General features: G+C 45.4%; 1 protein-coding gene across 5 annotated transcripts in view; it reads left to right on the forward strand.

Moving 5' to 3' along the window:
- Positions 1 to 22,665, forward strand: part of RALGAPA2 (Ral GTPase activating protein catalytic subunit alpha 2) — a 203,763-nt gene that overhangs the window by 49,470 nt on the left and 131,628 nt on the right. For 4 of the 5 annotated variants that reach the window (XM_077309751.1, XM_077309750.1, XM_077309748.1 and 1 more), the window contains exons 12-20: positions 2,875 to 3,003; positions 4,681 to 4,829; positions 6,628 to 6,739; positions 7,200 to 7,437; positions 8,926 to 9,090; positions 16,224 to 16,364; positions 19,467 to 19,637; positions 20,822 to 20,916; positions 22,458 to 22,536. In XM_077309751.1, coding sequence (XP_077165866.1) covers positions 2,875 to 3,003; positions 4,681 to 4,829; positions 6,628 to 6,739; positions 7,200 to 7,437; positions 8,926 to 9,090; positions 16,224 to 16,364; positions 19,467 to 19,637; positions 20,822 to 20,916; positions 22,458 to 22,536 — 1,279 coding nt within the window. The remainder of the gene's footprint in view (positions 1 to 2,874; positions 3,004 to 4,680; positions 4,830 to 6,627; positions 6,740 to 7,199; positions 7,438 to 8,925; positions 9,091 to 16,223; positions 16,365 to 19,466; positions 19,638 to 20,821; positions 20,917 to 22,457; positions 22,537 to 22,665) is intronic. The other variant, XM_077309749.1, reaches the window with a different exon arrangement.

Raw genomic sequence — 22,665 nt, forward strand, 5'->3', positions numbered from 1 at the left:
CAGGGCCCCAGGTAAGAGGCCCAGCTGGGGGGGAGCACTTCCCATAGGCCTGCAAAGGCCTCGCACAAGCCCCGGGTGTGCTTTCAAGGCCTTTGGGAAGCCATCTGGCCGAGGGGGAGTGGGGGGGGGGAGGGAGCGCTTCCCAAAGGCATGCAAAGGCCTCACCGAGGCCCCGGGTGTTCTTTCAAGGCCTTTGGGAAGCCATCCTGCTGAGGGTGGGGGAGGCCATGGAAAGCCCTTGCTGCCGCCCCGGGTGTGACCCTTTCAAACCCTGTTCTTACGAACGGGCTTTTCGACTAGTTGTTAAATAATTATTCACCTTATCATGCAGGTTTTGAATATAAAGGGTGGTTTTCTGTGTTGAGTCAAGGATGGGTTTCCTAAGCATTGTTGGACAGTCAGATTCAGAGATTCAGATACCTTTATTGGCATAAGATTTGATGTACATAAAGCAAAATTTAAAACAGAAACAAATTCCTGGCATAGACATATGGACAAACAGTAATATGGACAGCAGTAATAAAATCTTACGTCGTACAGCCAATCTGCAGCAGAGATAGATTTGTTCTTGAGATAATTGACTGAATTTTTGCAAGGTCCACTATTTGAGAAGGCTCCTTTACACTCAACAACATTTTCACTAGATGTTTCTCATCGATGCACAGGTACTTCAGTTTTCCCATAAACCCCCCCCCCCCAGATAATGATGGAATATCTGAAATTTGGGGCAGTTGAATAATAAGTGGTTAATGGAATCTGGTACATGGCACCCATGCAGACAACTTCTCTCATTTCGAGGGATTTGAAGGAAGTGGCCTCTTGATAGGTTTGAAGGGAAGATATTTAGGCTCGCAAGGAGAAAGGCCGTTTTTAGGGAATAGTCATCTAATACTTGAAGATATAGGGGCATTGATTTGTTGAACAGTCTTTCATAGCTTTCAGAATTGCCACAGAACAAAGTTTGAGTCCAGTGGCAATTATGAAAGCTGTGAAAGACTGTCCAGCAATATGGGTATGAGATTTCATTCTAGGTATAAGCCTTCATGTGCATGCACACTTTGGAAGAATTAATCTTTATGGGTCTTAAAGGTGTCACTGGGCTCTAACTTTGTTCTGTTGCTTCAGGCCAACATGGCCACCTGAATCTGTAGTTGCCACAGTTACAATACTGGAAACATCAGAAGACTACACCTAATTTGTGCATAAGATCAACATAATCCCTGTTGCTAGCATGTAATTCTCTGCTGCTTAATATAACAAGGCAAATAACTGAACCCATTTGCTTATTAGTGGTAGGTGATTAGAAGAAGCAGATCTTACTGAAGTTTTGCAGATGGTTTGCCAGGGATCATATCTGATAGGACAGGATAACAGATCCTCATGCAATTTCCAGTTCTGAAAAATATTTATTCACCACTATATGTATTTAAAGGATTATAACATGATTTTAATACTGTATTCGTGAGCAGTATTCTATTAGCGGTCTCCTTCCATGTCAGAAAACTCCCATGTACAAAATACCTAATTCACAACATGGCTGGGCAGGTTCACCGATGAACATGCATGAAGCAGCTTTTTTTCTGAATCAAACCATCAAGGTCAGTATTGTCTACGCAGGCAGTAGATGATGGAGGCTGCTGTATCTGGATGTATGTAAAACTTGTGTACAGCAGTGCCACTACAGTGATGCTGACACACATAGATTACAGACAAAAAGTTGGCATGTATATTTCAGGCCTTGACCAGCATCTTTGGCAGAAAAAAACATAAAACCTGCTAAGCCTCAGTGGTTTGGTCAAGTTCAGACCTACTGCTCAGCCCTGCCAGATCAGAAGAAGAAGAGTTGTGTTTTGTACCTTGCTTTTCACTACCCAAAGGAGTCTGAAAGCAGCTTACAGTCACCTTCCCTTGCTCTTCCTGTAAGGCAGGTGGGGTGAGAGAGCTCTGAGAGAAACTCTTCCATGAGAACAGCTCGAACAGGACTGTGACTAGTCCAAGATCACCCAGTTGGCTGCATATGGAGGAGTGGAGAATCAAACCTAGCTCTCCAGATTAGCAGCTCCCGTTCCTATCTACTGCACCAAGTTGGTTCCTGTGGGTTCTCTTGGGTTACAGCCCCATGTTAAAGAATCTCTGCTGTTTGTCTGCTTACGTCCTAAGCAGGAAGTTGAGTTACAACTTGGTCAGTTTCTTGGGTCTTTTGTTAAGATCCTCCTTAGCACTGTTATTAGAATTGGGTGGGCTCAATGTAGCTTTATGGCATTGGGCAGCAACTAATTTGGGGGGATATATGTCAGAGAAGGAATTCTTGAAATAACAAGGGTATGTTTCAGGTGCCACAGTATCAAAGAGCATTTCAGTGATGCTCACAGGAGGGCTGTAGCACCTAAATAAGTTCTTATATACACTGGCTTTGTTGAGGGTTACAGTTCGGTATATTTGTTCAATGTAGGAACATATTAAGATTTCAGGTTCTTGCTTAGGGATGGGCACAGACTGAAAAAAAATGTGGTTCATGGCCCCACAAGGCCCATTGAAAGGACCACATTCCTTTTAAATGGAGTTTGCAGAAAGCCTGAAAAACACCTGAGCAACTTTGAGTCCCTTTAAAGCCCTGCTTTCTGCTCTATCCTGAACTGCTTAAAAGTTTGTGGAAATTCACAGTAGACTTGCCATGAACTTCACAAAAAACAGGGTGAAATTTGTGACAAATTTTACTTGGTGGTTCAGTTAATGTCCATTCCTATACTTGATGGGACAAAGGGCTAGTCATGGGAGCCATTACATGGCATTTCTGTTGCCATTTATATCTCTGTCTCTTCATAACTATGACACCCAAACTTACCAGTACATGTTGATTGCTGTTTTTGAAAGCTTCCACCTGGTCATAAAAGGTCCTCCAGTTGGGGAAGAACCCACTCCTTCTCTAGTGCTGTCAGCAGAGGATGCATATTAGAAGATGAAAACAAGAACATTAAAGCTGGTGTTCAAGCTACACTACAGGTAAGCTGTACTTGGGGAGATGAGATCTTTAGACTAGACAAAGATTTTCTAATTTCCATTTTATTATCTTATTTTCATGTCTGCTTTAAGCAAAATTAACTCTTGGGCAGATATCTTCTCTTCCTAGTGAACTAATAAAGGTAAAAGTATCTCCTGTGCAAGCACCAAGTCATGTCTGACCCTTGGGGTGACGCCCTCTAGCGTTTTCATGGAAGACTCAATATAGGGTGGCCTTGCCATTACCTTCCCCACTCATTACCATTTTACCCCCCGGCAAGCTGGGTACTCATTTTACCGACCTCGGAAGGATGGAAGGCTGAGTCAACCTTGAGCCGGCTGCTGCGATTGAACTCCCAACCTCATGGGCAGACAGCTTCAGACAGCATTTCTGCCGCTTACCACTCTGCGACACAAGAGGCTCTTAGTGAACTAATAGACACAAAAAGAGCAGTGCCCCAAATAGAGTCTGACTAAAATTTAAACAGAAGCATTTGGTCTTAGTCCATACTCTGCCTTAAGGTACTAAAAATATTGATGTTGGCAAATAACTGCTCTTGGGGAAAATGCGGCAACTTAAAATGGAGCTGTATATATCTGACAAAGTTTGAGGAATGGTGGTGGGATTTCCGCTGGTCCAGTAAATTATGTCAGGTTCCCTACTTAATATTTATTCTCTGAAACTGTACAGAAACTATGTTGTGATACAACATACTATGAAACAAGTTTGTAGCAAGTTTGTATTTGCATTCCTTAGGCTTTATTTATGCCTCTTACAACACCATTCTCCCATCCAGGCAGGGCTGGCCTGCTTCCTGTTCTGGTCCTTTCCTATGCAGCCGCAGGACCTCCATCTTGGAGGGTTTGAGTTTTAGGCAATTTTGCTTGAGCCAGATTATCACTGCTTCCAAACATCTGACAAATGTTTTGGGGGGGAGTTGGGGTGGCCATCAGGAAATAGACCTGGATGTCAGTAGTGTACCCAGGCCAAAGCTACAGACCAGCTGGACAAGAGGGCTCATAAAAATGTTAAATAGAGAGTATCGTGCCTTTTGGAACTCCATAAGGGAATCGGTAACACTGTGACTGATTCTCCCCGACTGACATACTCTGATTCCATTTCTGGAGAAAGGAGACCCACCATTGAAGGGCTGTCCCCCAGATTCCAGCCCCAGCCAAGGCAGTGGGCTAACAGCTCCTGGTCGACAACATGAAATGCTGCCAATAGATGTCACAACACAAGGAGCCCTGAACTGTCTCTATCCAGTTGGTGACAGAGATTGTCCATCTGGGCAACCAGGACCATGTCTACCCCATGGGCAGGATGAAAGCCTGAATTGAATGGGTTGAAAGTCCCAGTTTCCTCCAAATGTGCTAGGAGTTGATCCGCCACAGCCCTTTCAGTCACTCTGCAGACTCATGCAGCTTGGAGTGGACTTTGACTCTGAGGCAGTTAAAAGGGATCTGAATCTCATGGAGCTGAAAAAAATCTGGCATTCCCAATTATTTAGCAAATTCAGAGAGTTGCACACTTTAATAAAGGGATTGGTAATCCGATGACTTGTTGGCAAATGACTCACTTTTATGACAGGTCTATTTGAAGAGGCTGGGTGTTAGAAAGTAATCCCAAATGGAACTCATCAGCTACGGTTCTTCCCCTGTCACTTGAAATATTTTAAGGTGTTCCTGACAAACTCTGCAAATGTGTTTTTATTGGAGCCCTGCACTGAAATACCTGCTCTCCTGAAGGAGCAAGTTGATGCTTGCCGAGCAGTCTTGAGTATATTTAGACGCATGATAATGGAGCTTCCCATGAATAAAAAAACCTGGTAAGTTCCACATGTCCCGCTTACATACTTGGGTGTCACAAATGAAGGTGGGGAGGAAGCTCAAGCAAATGGGGGCACAAGTGGTATTCTCTTCAATCTTGCCTGTCAGGGGAAGAAGAATGCGTTGGAAGAGGAAGATAATGGAGGTGAATCAGTGGCTGCGTAGTTGGTGCCGGCAGGAGAGATTTGGTTTCTGGGACCATGGGATAGGCTTTCTTGAGGAAGGCCTACTAGCACCTGATGGACTGCACTTATTGAAGCTGGGGAAGAATGTGTTTGGCAGGAACTTGTGGAGATTCATCAGGAGAGCTTTAAACTGAAGCCACAAAGAGAAGGAGACGATCAACATAGGGAGTGTAAGGAAGGAGAACGATTGGGGGCAGCTGTGATGCAGCGGTAAAAAAGGCAAATGCCATTTTGGGCTGTATCAACGGGGGCATCACATCAAAATCACAAGATGTCATAGTCCCATTGTATACGGCACTGGTCAGACCACACCTGGAGTACTGTGTGCAGTTCTGGAGGCCTCACTTCAAGAAGGACGTCGATAAAATTGAAAGGGTACAGAGGAGAGCGAAGAAGATGATCTGGGGCCAAGGGACCAAGCCCTATGAAGATAGGTTGAGGGACTTGGGAATGTTCAGCCTGGAGAAAAGGAGGTTGAGAGGGGACATGATAGCCCTCTTTAAGTACTTGAAAGGTTGTCACTTGGAGGAGGGCAGGATGCTGTTTCTGCTGGCTGCAGAGGAGAGGACACGCAGTAATGGGTTTAAACTTCAAGTACAACGATATAGGCTAATCAGGAAAAAGTTTTTCACAGTCAGAGTAGTTCAGCAGTGGAATAGGCTGCCTACGGAGGTGGTGAGCTCCCCCTCACTGGGAGTCTTCAAGCAAAGGTTGGATACACACTTGGATGCTTTAGGACAGTGGTCCCCAACCTTTCTGAGGCTGGGGACTGGCAGGGCATCGGGCCGCGCCCGCGCGGACCGTGCCTGCAGGCCGCGGGCCACGCCCCGCGCCCACGGGCCACGCCCGCACATCGTGCCGCACCCGCGCGGGCCATGCCCGCGCATTGGGCCACGGCCGCACGACCCGGCCCTGATTCTCTCTCCCCGCCCTCCCGCGGTAAGAAGCTTCCCGGGCCGCAAGCTTGCGGCCTGAGAAGTTTTTTACTGTGGGGGGGGGGGCGGGGAGAGGGAGCCGCGGCCCGGCGCCATGGCCTTTGCGGTCCGGCACCGGGCTGCGGCCCGCAGGTTGGGGACCACTGCTTTAGGATGCTTAGGGGTGATCCTGCGTGGAGCAGGGGGTTGGACTAGATGGCCTGTATGGCCCCTTCCAACTCTATGATTCTATGATTCTAAGGTATGGGGAATGACTTGCCAGTGGAGGTCAAGATGGCTTCCACTCTCTTGGCTTTCTGCAAACTGCCTTGGGATTGCACCATAAATCCTTCAAATGCTTTGATTTTGTTCATTACTTTTTCCAAACCACTCTTTCATCACACAATTTACCGATGATGCTGAAGAGCCAAATGATTAACGTGTATTTTAAGATTAAAATGTGTGAAGATCACAGTGGTAACTGTAAATGTGCTTCATGTTGTCTCCAGAACAGTCATTCCTCTGTTTTTAAACCATACTGCTTTTGATATAACAACACTGTATTATAACATAATGCATTGTGGCTTGCAGGTATGTTACGCATGTAGCTTTCCTGTATAAGATGTGGATTTTTTGTGTAAGAAAAGGTCAGGCTTGGCCATTGTTATTTCAATATATGATTTTTGATTCTGTCTTAGGGAGCAAATGCTACAAGTACTGCTTAGGATAACAGAAGCTGTCATGCACAAACCAAAGGATGGACAAATTAAGGACCTTTTTGCTCAGAATTTAGCAGAATTACTATTTCGGGTAGGTCTTGTGCTTTGAAAAGGAACATAAGACTGAAATAGACTGTAGAAATTGCATCTAGAAAGGAGCTAAGTAGAAATATACTGATTGTTAGAGGATGGGGGGAGGGGGTTGGCTTTCTCTGAATTATTTGTGTGCTGTTGCCAAAAATAAAGTGTTACAGCCTGGAAGTTTTTAACTTGGATTTAATAATTTTGTAACTTGCTATTGACAAAAATAACTACTTTGACTTCTAGAAAAACAACAGAAGGATATAATTTGAATGAAGACCAGGGAATTATTGCAAGGGACATGCTAACTTTGTTTAATGTAGCTACGTTGTGAGTGGGGTCGGATGCCCCAAGCTATGTTGTGTGTGTGTATCGTTTTGCCAAAGAAAAGAATGGAATTCAAACTGTAACTTCAGTTATTCTGAGCCCCCCACTCCACTTTACATCCTTTTCTCTTCTCACCACTTCAGACTCTGATTGTGGCTTGGATCCGAGCAAACCTGAGCGTTTATATTTCTCGAGAACTGTGGGATGAGTTGCTGCGTGTGCTGTCCTCCCTTACGGACTGGGAGGAACTGATAACAGAATGGGCTAACATCATGGATTCTCTAACATCTGTTTTGGCAAGAACAGTGTATGGAGTTGAAATGACCAATTTACCACTGGATAAGCTAAGTGAGCAAAAGGAGAAGATTCAAAGAGGGAAAGGTAAACCTTGATTAGGTTAAAATTATCATGTTAAATTTTGGGAGACTTTAGACTTGCCAGCTGTCATGTCTGTTTAGCCTTGGACACTTTAAGCCAGCTTTTTTCAACTTTTTGTCTGTGGAGGAGCCACTGAAATTTTGGGGGTTTCGAGGAACCCTGGAACCAGGCCAAAAATGTGGCCAAATCCATTAAGGCAGGATATAGAAGAAAACCTGGGAAGCCCCCAAGGAGCTCTCACAGAGCCCAAGGACTCCAGGGTATTCTGGTTGGGAATCCAGGGTGCTTTAGGACTGGACTAGACATTACGTTTTTTCATTCCCTACAAACAGCTGGAGGGAATGCAATTCAATACAATCAGAGGGCACCATTGTCAGTAAGGAGAACCCAAGTAAGGAGTTATTTTAATATTTTTGAGTGGCAGGTAAAGGTAAAGATAAAGGTATCCCCTGTGCAAGCACTGGGTCATGTCTGACCCTTGGTGTGACGCCCTCCAGCGCAGACTCAATACGGGGTGGTTTGCCAGGGCCTTCCCCAGTCATTACCGTTTACCCCCAGCAAGCTGGGTACTCATTTTACCGACCTCGGAAGAATGGAAGGCTGAGTCAACCTTGAGCCGGCTGCTGGGATTGAACTCCCAGCCTCATGGGCAAAGCTTTAAGACTGCATGATTCCAAACATGTACTGCTTCAGAGTTATATAAATAACTGGCCACTTGGGTGGGAGTTGTTTCTCACCCCCGTCACTATTCTAAGCAAAAAAGGAAAAAGGCTCCCTCTGATCTTTAAAAAGATATTCCGTGCATTATGGGGAAGATGAGATGGGCCAGGGGAGCTCGACCCAGCTCAACAAAAAACATTTGGCCTTCCCCCCCCCCCCCCAAGTGGACTCCATCTTTTCTTCATGATTTCCCCGTCTCCCTTCCAGTGGCCACTTCCATCTAGTATTCTGCTTGTATGTCTCTTCTGTCTCCCTGAGTCACATTCCGCTCTCTTTGCACACCACAGCCCCAAAGGAGCCACTGAAGCTTATGGTCAGTTTTTATGATGCAAGTACATTTGGTATGTTATAGTTTGAAAGTACTTTTTGAATGCACATTTCCTTCAATTAAATAAACATAATAATAGTTATGCTGGGTAGAGTACACTGAAAACATCTCTAACAGAAGTCTCCTTGACATGTATGGCCACAGCAGTTTACACTTTTCAAGTTGGTATGGTGGATTCTTGGTGGATTGTTCCCATTGTTTGAATTTCTGTCTTAAAAGGTACTATGCCAATAACTGTTTATGAGTTCTATCTTAAAATATCGCAAACTAACAGTTTTCCTTTAGTCCCAAAGCTACAGCCCTCAGAGTTCCAATTTCTACAATATCAAGGGGCCTTTCCTACTTCACATTATCAAACAAAAAAGTGTTCTAAAATCTGTCTGCTGTCTAATGAATTGCAGACCCCGGATTCACATTCCCCATATTGTTTGTCTATCTCAAAGGTGGCGTTTTGGAACTTCAGAAAACAGTTACAGTTGGCAGATCTTTTTCTTTGAGCTGGAGAAATCATCCGGAAGTTGTGGAACCCATGAGATTTCGGAGTGCCACCACCTCTGGAGTGCCAGGCATTGAGAAAGCAAGGAATGTGGTGCGCCAAAGGACTACAGGTGAGGCACAGGCAATCTGATGCTCTGATGCTTTACGCCTCAGAACTGAACGTGTCAGTGACATGCCATAGGGAGGCATTTTCTGCCCTTTGCTATTTGATCTCCTGAGCACACTAACTACCTTTCTTTTCTTTTTTCTGGCCATGCTCCCTGGGTAGACATTTGGGTCTTTACCTACATGGCTCTCCTGCAGAACTTAATACAATTCTTGCAGCCTGTTGCTGCCTTGAGCAAGTCTCTGGAGAGGCAGCATATGCATTCTCCAAATAAATAACAAAGTAAAGCATTGTCTTGTGTTCTGTATGAGAGCTTGACAAATTGGTGAGCACTTTTGTCCCAGTTCCGTTAGCTGCTGGGAGTGAGAAATCCTGCTAATTTTTTTTTTTTGGGGGGGGGGCTAAATAAAGATTTTTTTCCTTTATGAGTTTCTGGTTGTGAAACCTAATTAAGTGGAAGAGTGCTCAAGCTTCAGTGGGATTTCTACGCATGATGTAACAGCCCTTTGGTGCAACAGGTTCTTAAAAATGGAAGGTAGGACAGGACAACGGCCTAATCTAGGATTCAGAAATAGCATTTCTTCCTCAGTGGAGAAAAAATATCTCTGGATGGGTGATATTTCCTCCATGTTTTATGGGCAAGACATATGCATATTATTGGCAAAACCTCCACTGTCCTGAAGATGTGCTTAACTCACTAATCCATCCCCTGCTTCTCTTTGGGTGGACAAGTTTCCACAGCTCTCCCATGTCATTTATTAAAAACTTCCTCTCCCAGTGGAGAGAAGTATATGAAGCTGCCCCACATGGAACAATGCCCTAAGGCAGCAACCAGAGTTGAGCCACCACAAGAGGACAGCTTGACTGCCCCTTCCCCTGTGATCCTGGCACCAGCCTTCTCAACAGTGGCACTTGTACTTCTGTTACTGCTCACCTCTCCCCTGCTGAAGCACTGGTAGGGATGGGAAATTGACACCTGGCCCTCTTGGATGCCAAAGTGCTGGTGGTGGACGTGCCCATCCATGGAGCCATAAATGGCTCTTCTGACTTGCAATAACAGCACCTCTTCTTAAGGTGCTGCTCTCCTCTCCCCTGCCAAAGCACCGGCAAGAACATCAGGTCCTTTCCTGCTCTGAAGCACCAATAGGATGGAGGCCAGTCAACAGAGCCGATGAGAGCTCTCCTGAGCTTGTGCCTTTCAATGTCAATCACACCAGGAGGCTCCAGCAAGCACTACCTCTACCACCCCCATTGTCATCCTCTGCAGGAAAATATCTACCACAGAATGGGGTAATCCTCTTTTCCTTTTCTCCCATTATCCTTAACAGGGTATCATCCAGCCCCCCTGTCCCTGCATCATGTCCGAGCATGATGTAAAGTGTGAACGGGAGGGAGGGGAGGAATGAAGAAAGAAGATGGGGAAAACAGGCAGAGGGACAAAAATTTCTCTTCACATCCCCCCCCCCCGTGACGCCACGAGCCATCTAACGGATCCAGGCATTCTTTGGAAAAACCCCACTCTTATTCCCTGGATCCCAGAAGTACTCACAGGGCAGCCATTTTAGCTCTTTGTCTAGGCCGTGAGGCTGACACTCAACTCTAATCTAGCTTGCCAGGATGAGGCGCTATGCTGCTGCCCCCTAGCCATTCCAAGTCCCTGCACTCAACTCTGCTTCAGATTCCATGGCTTCTGTTGAGGGAGAGGGGAGTGGTCAGGGGAACATTCCACTTCTGGCTCAGATTCTGCTAGCTTTCTCCCTCAGGAGAATCTTACACTCCTTTCTGGGGAAAGCCAGGTTGGCCTAAGACTCTGTAGGACTAGCCACTCATTGGCTCCAAATCTTCTTTTGTCTCTGTCCTCTCCCCTGCCAAAGTACTGGGGATGGGGAGTGGATCACCAGCCCTGTCCTGCTCTGAAGCACTGGTGGTAGCAGGTAGCTCCCTCTATAGAGCTGCCCACAGTTAACTTCAAGCAGGCACCTTGTGTCCCATCAACTCTGCATAGCCAGGATGGCCTGACTGCCATCTCGTTTCAGATGTGATTCCTCCAAATAAATGGGGGCAGCTCCCTTAAGGAGCCTGTGAAGTCCTGGACCTTGTCCTCAGAGCAAGTGCAGAGGATCCACAGGGCAGAGGAATTTCGTTCTATGTCTTAAACTGCGCCGGTCCCTTTCTACCTCCAAGTCTTACTCAGCTGGCAAATGAGATTGCAGATCTTTCTCTCATTGTTATATAATCTTTTTAAACATGTAATTCCATAGTCACTATTGGCCAGCCTATTAATTTGTGTTCAGATGATGTAGCAGGTGTGGTGCAGTGTAGCAGCAAAGAATGTGCTAGAGGAAAATCTTATCTTGGCCATGATCATGCTTGGGAGCTACTGGTTCAGCCCTTTGTGGACATGCAACTTAGTATATCCCCACAATTTATGTATTTAATTTGTATAGTGCCCTCCCTAGTGGCTCAGGGCGGTGAACAACACTGGCCCATTATACAACAACTAGGGTCAAAGCTAGGAATGCACCAGGCACTAGGACACAGAAAGAAAGACAGAAAGGACAGAGAGGAAGTTAGAAAAAAGACAGAAAATAGAGAGGAAGGACGAATAAAGCAGAATGAAAGGAAGTTAGACAGGAGAAAGGGAGGGATGGAGGGAGGGAGGGAGAATGAAAGGCGGGGGGGGGGGAGAAAATAGGCAAAAATACAGAGATGGAGGGAGGAACAAAGCCAGAAGGCAGGAAAGGAAGGCACAGCAGGCCACCAGGCATTGCCATACAGGATCAGGCCCCAGATCCTTCTTCCCCAGTGTCCTGGGCTCCTGGGACTATGGGGAAGCAAGATGCGGCAGGCGAACAAATCATGCCATGCAAGATTGGGCCACCGGGCCCTGGATCCTCCCACTTGGCTCCCACTTGGGCCAGCACACAGTGTTTTCAAGGCCTCCCACAGCCGCCCCAGCACAGGGTGGACTGCAGAGAGGCCTGTGGAGGCTGGCATGAGGCCAGTGGGGCCAGCATATAGTATTTTCAGGGCCTCATGTAGCCACCTCAGTTCAGGGTGGGCTGCAGAGTGGCCTCTGGAGGCTCGCACAGACCCAATTGGGCTGGCATGCACCGTTTTGGGGGCCTTCCTGCCCCCCAGAACCCAGACAGATGGTGCCAAAGCCTGCACAGGCTGCGGTGAGGCCATTCGGGCCAGGAGCGAACATTTGTGGGACCTTACTGGCCTGGACAGGCTGTACTGAAAGTCTGCACAGGCTGGGGGGGGGGGCATTCGGGGTGGTTCCAGGCATTTTCAAGGCTTTCAGATTGACAATGGATTGACAATGGATTGACAATTGACGCTGTGCGCCTTCCGAATGGCCCCTCGAGTTTTTGTCCTGGACTCGCCCCGCCCCTTTCTCCTCCCACTTACCCCTTACTCCTTTATTTATACCACTCCCCGAGCGGTTTACAGATAATAAACTTCAATAAAACTTTAAAATGTTAAGCACACCATAAAATTTAAAACTACACAACTCAGTGCAAGCATGCAATTTCTTTCAGTAGTACTTCTCCATGTGGGGGGTTGTCCAGGGGAGGCCCCAATTGATGATCCCTGGCCCCAACCAAAACCCAAAATGGCTCCATTCTGGCATTCATAGAACTCAGGCAGAAGACAGCAATTAGAACTGGGAGCCAAAAGATTCCTTATTGGCAGATTCTCAGCTTTTGCTTAGTTCTCTCTATCCTTCCATGCATTGCTGCTGTGTTTTGTTGCTCCTTCCTTGTTCCTCTATTTACAGGTTAGACAGATCCTACCATTCAGAAAGTTGGTTGTCTATTTTGTTTTCATGCCTGTGGTGTTTTAGTGCAAAGTGCAAATATATGCAAGGCAAGCACTGTAATCATTGAATTACCATGTGCACAAAAACTTGTGACACAAAACCTTTTTGAATTGGCTGTGGGCAGACTTAACACAGTTTCCCCTCTAGAATAACTCCTAAAACCATCACGTGCCTAGTCGTCTTGTCAAATGCCGTATTAATCTGCAACATTAATACCTTTGGGTCTTGTCATCTGCAGCAGTGTGAATTGGCTGTGATAATATTGTTTTACAGCAAAAATACTTTGCTTATATATCATTTTTGTCTGTTGGGAGTACTTCACGTTGTACGCTTGTCAGTCAAGTCAGTTAGTACACATCTGAAAGCGAGCGTGTTTTCCCCACCTAATTTCCTTTGTTGGGACAAAAGGAAGAGGAACTCCCCAAAGTTTCCATTTTGCCCCACTTCACCTGAATTGCATCTGATTTCCAAACCAATTGACAGGATGTCAGACTCCTGCTTTTCGAGATGCAATCTAATTTACTAACCTGGCGTTTACTCTCCAGGAGACCCCTGGGTGCCTCTCCCAAATTCAGAGCACACGAGAATTAATCTAGCGACCACCATCTCTGTAAAAGTTTGGAATGTTTGGCTTCTTGATGTTTTGGGAGACTGTATGGCTTGGATCCAATGATACACAGAATCATCAAGCCACTTATGCAACACTTGGCACTTTCCTCCATATGTATTACAGTGCCCGGAAATTGGTTGCACAAGAACTTGTGTAAGCAGAAATGCTGGTATAAGTGCAACAAGTTTGATTTTATGCAAGTGGCTACTGCTGATTTTTCTCTTGTATTACCACATGTGCAAGAGCTCTAGTGCTGCCCAAGTGGAGATTTTTCCCTGGATGCAACCTCTATGATTCCTCTCCTCCATTTCAGCTGCAATTAACCCCAGCTTCTCCCTTCTCCCTTTGCTCCATGGCCCGCTTAAACTCTTTGCCTCCTGCAATACCAGCCTGCCTTCTAGGCTTGGATGTTTCTAGTCTACTCTCTCCTAAGCCACTTCAGCAGCAGGGCAGGCAGGAAAAGGTGTGCCTGATGATTTTGTACCGTGTTGCTGAACGTGCACATGCCAAGGGCTCTCTGATTACGAGGGTCCATCCCAATTTTCTGTGTCCTCTCTGCGCTAATTCATGGACCTGGCTTTGCCTTCTGAGAGATCTCGTCTCGTTGACTCTATAGAGGCAGCCTATACATTTTCTACTGGTGAGTGTGTTTTAAGTTGCAGTTTCAGGTGTACAGGTGCAAGGATAGCCGTCCTTTTAAAATATTAAACTGGATGTGCTCTTGTGTATGTGACTCTTTCCCGGCCTTCGAGGGCATCCTCTCCCTTTTCTTCTTTCTGTCCTCTAGCACAGTGGTCCCCAACCTGCGGGCCGCGGCCCGGCGCCGGGCCGCAAAGGCCATGGCGCCGGGCCGCGTCTCCCTCTCCCCGCCCCCCCCCCCCGCAGTAAAAAACTTCCCAGGTTGCAAGCTTGCGGCCTGGGAAGCTACTTACTGCGGGAGGGCGGGGAGAGGGAATCAGGGCCGGGCCGCGCCCGTGCAGGCCGCGTCCGCTCGGCCCGATCCGCGGGTGCGGCCGGGCGCAGCTCGATCCGCGGCCCGATCCGCGGGTGCGGCCCGCGGGTGCGGCCGGGCGCGGTTTGCAGGCGCGGCCCGAAGCATGGGCGCGACCCGATGCCCTGCCGGTCCCCAGCCTAATAAAGGTTGGGGACCACTGCTCTAGCAGCATCTATCATTCGTAGGTTCTTGTGCTGGCCTCACTGTTGTGTTTGCATAGAATGGTGGACTCACTCAAACCATGTCAATAGTTTTGCGTGAGTCATTTCTCTTTGAATGCCATGATTCTAACTCAATTTGACCAGCTAAGAAGTCCATGCTAAGGAAAGCCTCAGCTGCTGAGTTTCTGTCTCTTGTGCAGTCACAAAACACACCTCTTTACCTGCACAAATCCTACTTCTCAAAGGCATTATTTGGGAAATGGTCTGGCATTTTTAATGGCGATGATAATTAAATCTGAAAATAAGTGGCATTTTTATTGAGGTCTCAATTTCATATTTTTAACGTGCTTATGTCTTTTCTAATTAAAGCAGTGAAGTTCTCAGAAAATATATTTAGTAATGGAAATAGATGTGTTCCTTTTTCTTGGTAAAATGATGGGTCCTCTTTCCATTGTTTTGTCCTATAATGCTGCCTTCTCCCTGCAGACAGCCATATGTCTCTGTGGATTATTGTAACCCATTTGCTTCACTGTAACCTAGTAGTTGTGCTCAGGATATAATTCTAGTAGAAGCAGGAGACAGAGACACTGTGCCAAAGAGAAACAAAGTCAACAAATGATTTGTGCCCTATAGCAGTGGTCCCCAACCTTTTTATCACCAGGGACTGGTCAATGCTTGACAATTTTACTGAGGCCCGGGGGGGCCTTTTGCCAAGGGACGTTGCCACTGCCTGAGCCCCTGCTCCACTTGCTTTCCCGCAGCCCGCTGGGGGGGCACTGCCAGCAGCAGCTGCAGCGCAGTGCCACGCCAAGGGGGAGCCCCAGCCATAGCAGCCACCGGAGAGCACCAAAGGTGAGCCGGCGGCAGAGTGGCAGGGCAGCCCCCGAGGCAGCAGCCAGAGAGGAGGATGAGGAGGAGCCGCGGCCCGGTACCAGTTGCTGGACCGGGGGTTGGGAACCACTGACCTATATGATCTTTGCAACTAGCAACTTCAAAAGCTCAGACTAACTTAAGCTTTAGCTTTGGAAACATTCAGTGTTTTTTTAAAGAGAAAAATGAATGATTGTATCACTCCTACTGAATTGCTATTGGTTAATCAGTTTATTGTAAAAGAAAAACAATGTCCTGGGTGCATAGGAATTCATGTTTAAGACATTTTTCCTCCTTTATTTATTATGCAAATGAGCCTCTTGTGGCGCAGGGTTGTAAAGCAGCCGACAAGCTGTCTGAAGCTCTCACCATGAGGCTGGGAGTTCGATCCCAGCAGCCGGCTCAAGGTCGACTCAGCCTTCCATCCTTCCGAGGTCGGTAAAATGAGTACCCAGCTTGCTGGGGGGTAAACGGTAATGACTGGGGAAGGCACTGGCAAACCACCCCGTATTGAGTCTGCCATGAAAACGCTGGAGGGCGTCACCCCAAGGGTCAGACATGACTCGGTGCTTGCACAGGGGATACCTTTACCTTTATTATTATGCAATGACCATGACTATAAGCTGTTTTACTACTTCTCTGACAACTGTCTTGTTAATTTATGTTTCCCTGGAAGCTAAGCGAAGCCAGTCTATCAGCAACTGTGCGCATCTCTGTGAGGCTTTGCCTGCCACTAAAAGTGTCCCTGTTCTCCTTCATACTGTGAGCTCTCTCTTACCTGGTCTCTCTTACACTTCTTATTCTCACACGCTTTCAGGTATGATATTTAAAGCAGCTTTGTTCTAAATACTCTGTTTTGTACTGCTTCTTATCTGCACAATTCTGAACACGGGTATTTTTTTATCGTATGGTGTGTGTCGTGTAGCCAGGAGGTCCAGGATTCTCTGGCGGAGGTGGTTGGCCATTGCCTGCCTCTGCATCGTGACCCTTAATGTTCCTTGGCGGAGCACCATACAAATCCTTGGAGGTCTCCCACCCAAAGACTATCCAGGGTTGGCCCTGCGTCACTTCCAAGATCTGATGGGATCAGGCCTGCCTGGGCTATCCAGTATTGATAGTACTATATTTTGGATGAAAACGGTAATGTTAAGACATTCAGGGTCAGTCTCAAAGAAAGGCTTTGTCATCTGAAATTCCCAGTGGTGGAATCCCTCAAAGGCCGTTTAGCTCCACTGTCCTCTTGCACTTCACACACAACACTGTCTCCGCAAGTATTCTTAGAGTGGTTTGTAACAACTCCCCCCCCCCATTGTTAGGAATTTGGCATTAATGTTGTAGGGATATTTCCCATGATACACTGGTATCACAAGGAGTTTTATGTGAACTCTGCTAAAGACATTGCAACTGCAAGCCTAAAAAGAGATGTGGCTTGTCAGAAATATGGCAGCTGCTGAGTATTGCATACTTGCACCCTTAGGCAAACTGATGTGATGGAAGCGTGTTACTCTGCCTTCCGTGCACACTCATGGTTCTTTGGATTCTTGCGCCATCTTTGCTATATAGCATATTCAACAACTGCTTTTTAGTGTTCTTTGGCTTTTATTCCTGAATGTTTAGCTTACCAATGCAAAGCTCACTTATGAATGTTCACAGCCTGATGGAATGGCCTTGGATTCTCACAAAGCAAGCATTTTTCTGTCTACCCGTAGCCGCTATCTGATGTATCTGCTGCAGTTCATTAGGCCACCTTTGCTGTTAGGTGGGGGAAAATTCAGTTACACTGTAACTCCACAGCCTTTATTTCTGATCCCACTCACCAATCATCTGTGTGCAGACTGCGGCAATTGGGGCTTATATTCAAAGGTGTAATTAGCATTAGCACACAGCTATAAAATAGTAAAACAAAGGGTAGAAAGCAGTTGCAAGTAGTAGAAGAAGAAGAGTTGGTTCTTATATGCCGCTTTTCCCTATCCGAAGGAGGCTCAAAGCGGCTTAGAGTCACTTTCCCATTCCTCTCCCCACAGCAGACACCCTGTGAGGTGGGTGAGGCTGAGAGAGCCTGATATTACTACTCAGTCAGGTTTTATCAATGCTGTGGTGAGCCCAAGGTCACCCAGCTGGCTGCATGTGGGGGAGTGCAGAATCGAACCCGGCTCACCAGATTAGAAGTCCACACTCCTAACTACTACACCAAACTGGCTCTCAAATCAGAGATTGCTCAGTTGAATGAAATGAAGAAATCCTAAGAAAGTATCATAGTTTGCCTAGCTTAAGGAGGACAAAAGAAAAGAACAAGGAGAGAAGAACACTTCATACTTAACCAGCGTAACCTGCACAAAGAGAATGTGGAATAATGGGCCCATCCTTTTTGCGGGGTTGATTTGATTGAGCCAAGGAATGATTTACTAAATTCACTAAAATCCTAAACAGTTTGCTTTAACTTCCAAAATTTCTCAATTTTGTTCCATCTACAAAAAATGTACACTAGAGGGGCAGGACACAGGTGAGGAGCAATGTACGTGAATGGATATTCACCAACAGTGCTCTGCCCCCAGCATCACCATGTTGCAATCAGAAATATTTCCTCTGTTAGTTCCTTAGCTCATGTTGATGTTGAAATAGTGGATGTTTTCGCAGAGTAGTACTAGTACCAGAGTATTAGGGCTACATCTCTGGGATGGGATTCTCTGGTACTGTAAACTACCAAGTTGACCCCAAGCTGAAAACATTTGGAGTGAAGTTATGGCAGAAAAGCGATCAGTAAAGATGCGTAACATCTCTTTGTAAATAAGATAATTGTTTAAAACAAAAGCAGAAAACCTTGAATAATATTAATGTGACTATTCACCCAGAAATAATGGCCTGGAAAAGCAAGTGGTCTTCCGTGCTTTATAAAAAACTTAAATGTCCCCAAAATTCCTCTTGTGGGTTGTGATCTACTTAGATCCCCTCTGGTCAACCAGCAAGTGCAGAATAAGCCACAAACTTGTTGTAAAAGTGAAATTATAGTTATGAGATAGAGCACTTCACACCACTAATAAGCTGGAATTTGGTCTATATAAAATTCCAAACTCCCTAGTTACTAGAAGAAGAAGTCAAAGAGTTGGTTCTTATGCCTCACTTTTCACTGCCCAATGGAGTCTCAGGGCGGTTTACATTCACCTTCCCTTCATCTCCTCACAGCTGACACCCTGTGAGGTAGGTGGGGCTGAGAGAGTTCTGGCAGACCTGCTGTGCCAGAACAAGGTCACTCTTCTGACTTCATGTGGAGGAGCGGGAAATCAAACCTGGCTCCCCAGATTAGAGGCTGCCACTCTTAACCACTACACCACGCTGGATAAAGTCAAACAAGAAATTATGCTTAGTGATTGGAACTCAGTTTGTGAAATTTCTTCTTAGTTGCCCAGTAGAAGAAAGGAGTGTAACTTGCTCCCTCCAATTGTATCCACTTTCTGTCATTACGTAGCAGAAAAAAGGCAGTAGTTTCCCAGTTCCATATTTGTCTCTAAATGAGTATATGGTCCAAAATGAAATAATATTTGTTCTGTTCTCTCTGTTGATCAGTAAGAAGGGTACATTATAGGTATGCCAGCCTCCTGGTGGGATCTGACGATCCTCTGGAATTCCAGCTCATCTCCAGACTACAGAGATTAAGAAAGTGGCAGCTTTGGAGGGTGGACTTAGTGACATTGTACCCCACTGAGGTCGCTGCCCTCTCCAGGTCCCCTTTCCAAATTTTCAGGTGTTTCCCAACCTGGATCTGACAAACTAGCATCCCCATCCCTAGCTGGTACCAGGAGACCTGACAGTCCTAATACATTGTGTTACTGAAATACATATCTTATCCCCATATAAATATTTGATATGGACCTTTATAGAGACTGTATGTTTGAAAATATTTTTGTATCAATACCTGCAGAAGTGGAAGAATATGAGCAACCAGAAAATGGAGCAGGAACTGAGTACCAGCAAGCAGAAGATTTTGCAGGAATGGAACGCAATGGTCCATTCTTAGACCAGGAACAACAATTAACTCGAAGCAGCAGCACCTCTGACATTAAAGACCAATGCAGTTCTGATATTTTCCAAGGTAATTTAGAAATAATAGGAGTTGCCTTTCCCTGCATCCTCTTTAAGTGTCTCAGAGAAAAAAAACTCCTTTTGCTCCCAAATGCAGTTGTTTCCTGCTACAATAAGTGCTGTATTCTTTATTGATTTTTCTCTATATTAATTTAATTAATTTGATTGATTGATAGAAAGATAAGCTAATGCCTAAGAAGTTCTATTGTGTTGTATGGTCTACAGTGACATCCTAATGGCAGATTATTAATGTAGAGGGATTTGCTGAGAGAGAGTTTTTGGATTCACCAAGACTGAGAAAATTTATTTAATGCTGGCAGTTTTTTGTTTGTTAAAAAATGTCCATTCTATTTTTCTCTGGATCAGTGAGACTCAAAGTGGTTGACATCATAGTTAAAAATAAATGCAACCTTTCATCAGTAGGGGAGAGGCAGTCGAGGAATCCAGTAATAATAAGAATAACAGAAATGCCAGTAAAAGGAAACACACCGTCATCTTCATAAAACGATAGAAGCACACAGAAAAGCCCCGTTTTATGGAGCTTCTGACCACTGTGCATGTTTGGGGCTTCCTCGCATTCTTGGGAAGCCACTGGAAAAAGCACAACAAATTCCAGCTAAACCAGGCATTGCTGACTTGTATGGAGGATTACCAGTAATGCTTTGTCTAATGATCGGAACTGTGTTGTGATTCCAGGTGGGTGGAGGGAGTCTCACAGATATAAGGATTATAAATGGTTTTAAAAGTGAAACCATGTTTCTGCAAATGGGCACAGTTGTAGTACTTCTAAACTGAACATTTTCCAACACACTGAATCATCATTAGATTAGTATATTGTGCTGCCCTACATCCAGGGGGAGTCCCAAGTCCTAACACGCTTGGCCATTAAGCCAAGACCAAATCATTCCCAAAGCCATGTCCTAGTCCAGGCTGCATCTTAGCACTAACCGAGTATGTCAGAGTCCAGGTGAGCCATTTTTTTTACAATGTAATTGAGGTTCAATTCCTTCCCCCTCCCCCAGATGAACAAATGTATTTGTGCTTCTGTGCTTACCCCAGATTTTTTACCAATTTAAAGGTTTGCTCAGTAGTCTAGTGCAAGTGCATAATTTACCATGGATATGCATACCTTAGAAAGATAAAATGCATTTTGTCACTTTTTTTACTTTTAAATTTTTACTTTGAACTTCACAGTTCGAAAAACAGAAAGCTCGCAGAATCTAACTTCAGAGTCCCAGTGTGTTCAAGAAATTAAGGAGTTGGTGACTAAGGGAAACTCTATCCAACAAGTAAGTGAAATTAATATACACCGTAACCCTGATACCATCAAAAAACATCTTATTTGTGCTTTGTTGCATTTTAAAAGTTGCCTCAAGTCTGCTTAGAACAGGCCAGAGATTTAAGTACTGTTTATACTATTTGCCCTAGCAGCCTTTTTATTGAGGAATTGGGTCCAATCTCTTCTGTGATCCATGGAGTGTCCCTGTGCACCACAGAAATTCCTTTCTGTGGATGCAGATGGATCCTGCCTGAATATGAAAAAGAATGGTACAGCTATTTCACGGCTTTAATGCTTGTATCCATTGGAATCTCCTAATGATTGAGGCTGTTCTGAGAAGTTAAGGCCAAGATGTCCAGAGCTTTAAATCGTATTTACCCTTTTTTTGTCAAAATCCAAAACACCCGAAAGAAAAGACCTGGCATACACTGAATGTGCACAGAGTTCTGTGCATTTACTTGAATGGGACAACTACCTTCCCACTTCATTTCACACACCATTCAGACCCTGGGAAGGAGACTATCCAAAGCAACAATTACATTCTGGATCCTAAGCATGCAACCTACTGGGCCTGTACCATCGAATGCTATTACTGCCCACTCAACCAAAGTAGCAACCGAAGGAGCGCTCAGCACGAGGGTGCCCGTCAGTTAAATCTGCAGAGCAGCAACATGGGCATTCTTCTCAACAGAATTGATCAAGCAGCATCAGCCAAAGTGGCCTTTGGCAGGTGGAGAGCGGCAAAACGCTTCAACTGCCCCCCCCCTGCCCCCAAAAGTGAAGCTGAGGTGCAGCTAACCAGCTCGGATGACTTCCCCCACCGAAGTAGAAACATTGGAACCTACCTGAAGGTTTCTTCTCTTCAGTGGGGCAAAGTCATCCACTTCCCACCCAAGAGTGCAGACATTTCTTTAAAAAGCTTTTTAAAAGAGATGACACAATCATTTTATAAGATAAAATACCATAATGCTGTATGGTAACATCTGCAGAAAAGTTTGTAAGTCATTTCTCTGATACAAAGATGAGATGGTTTGCAATTTGCTTGTAGTCTCAGGTCTCTGTTGTTGTTGTTTTGGATTTGTTACCCACTACTGTTGGCAAACCATCTCGTGGCGGGTTACAAAACTAAACCCCAATAAAACAATTATTATAACCCCATTAAAATATAACACACACCCTGGTGGCGAAAAAAGCTGTCTTCCCACTCCACAAATAATCCCTTCCTGGCGCATCATGGGGACATCACGGAATGTGATGGTTCATTCCGGCAACGGTCTGGCCTAATATAGACTTGCCTGGAGACTCCCTCCTGGAGGGACCCATAATCTTCCGTGCCGTGGTCTCGGCCATAAAACGAGCATCATATTAAGCTGCTCAAGTCAGTGTTTGTTTTACGTGGTTTTTAATTGTCTGTTTTTGTTGTATTATTTTAGTGGTGAGCTGTCTTTTGAGAAGGTGGCATATAAATTTTCTAAATTAATAAATGAGTAATAAAGCAATTGTAAATCGTGCAGTAAGAGAAGTTTTTCTGTCTTGAAATTTTGCATGCAGGCAAGGAATGGTTCAACTGAATCAGATCCCAAAACTGACATGCAGCAGTTGTGTGGGAGTCACAAGGAAAGAGAAAAGAGTGAGTGCCAGTAAACTGGATGTTATTTGTTCCTGTACTAGAGAGTTGTTTAGAATGCACGGGAGTCCATTAATGGTTATCTTTGATAAGAACTATAATTTCTGAATAACTTACTTATGTTCTGAAGGG

This window comes from Paroedura picta, chromosome 14 (assembly GCF_049243985.1).
Source record: "Paroedura picta isolate Pp20150507F chromosome 14, Ppicta_v3.0, whole genome shotgun sequence".
NCBI classification, from domain to species: domain Eukaryota; kingdom Metazoa; phylum Chordata; class Lepidosauria; order Squamata; family Gekkonidae; genus Paroedura; species Paroedura picta.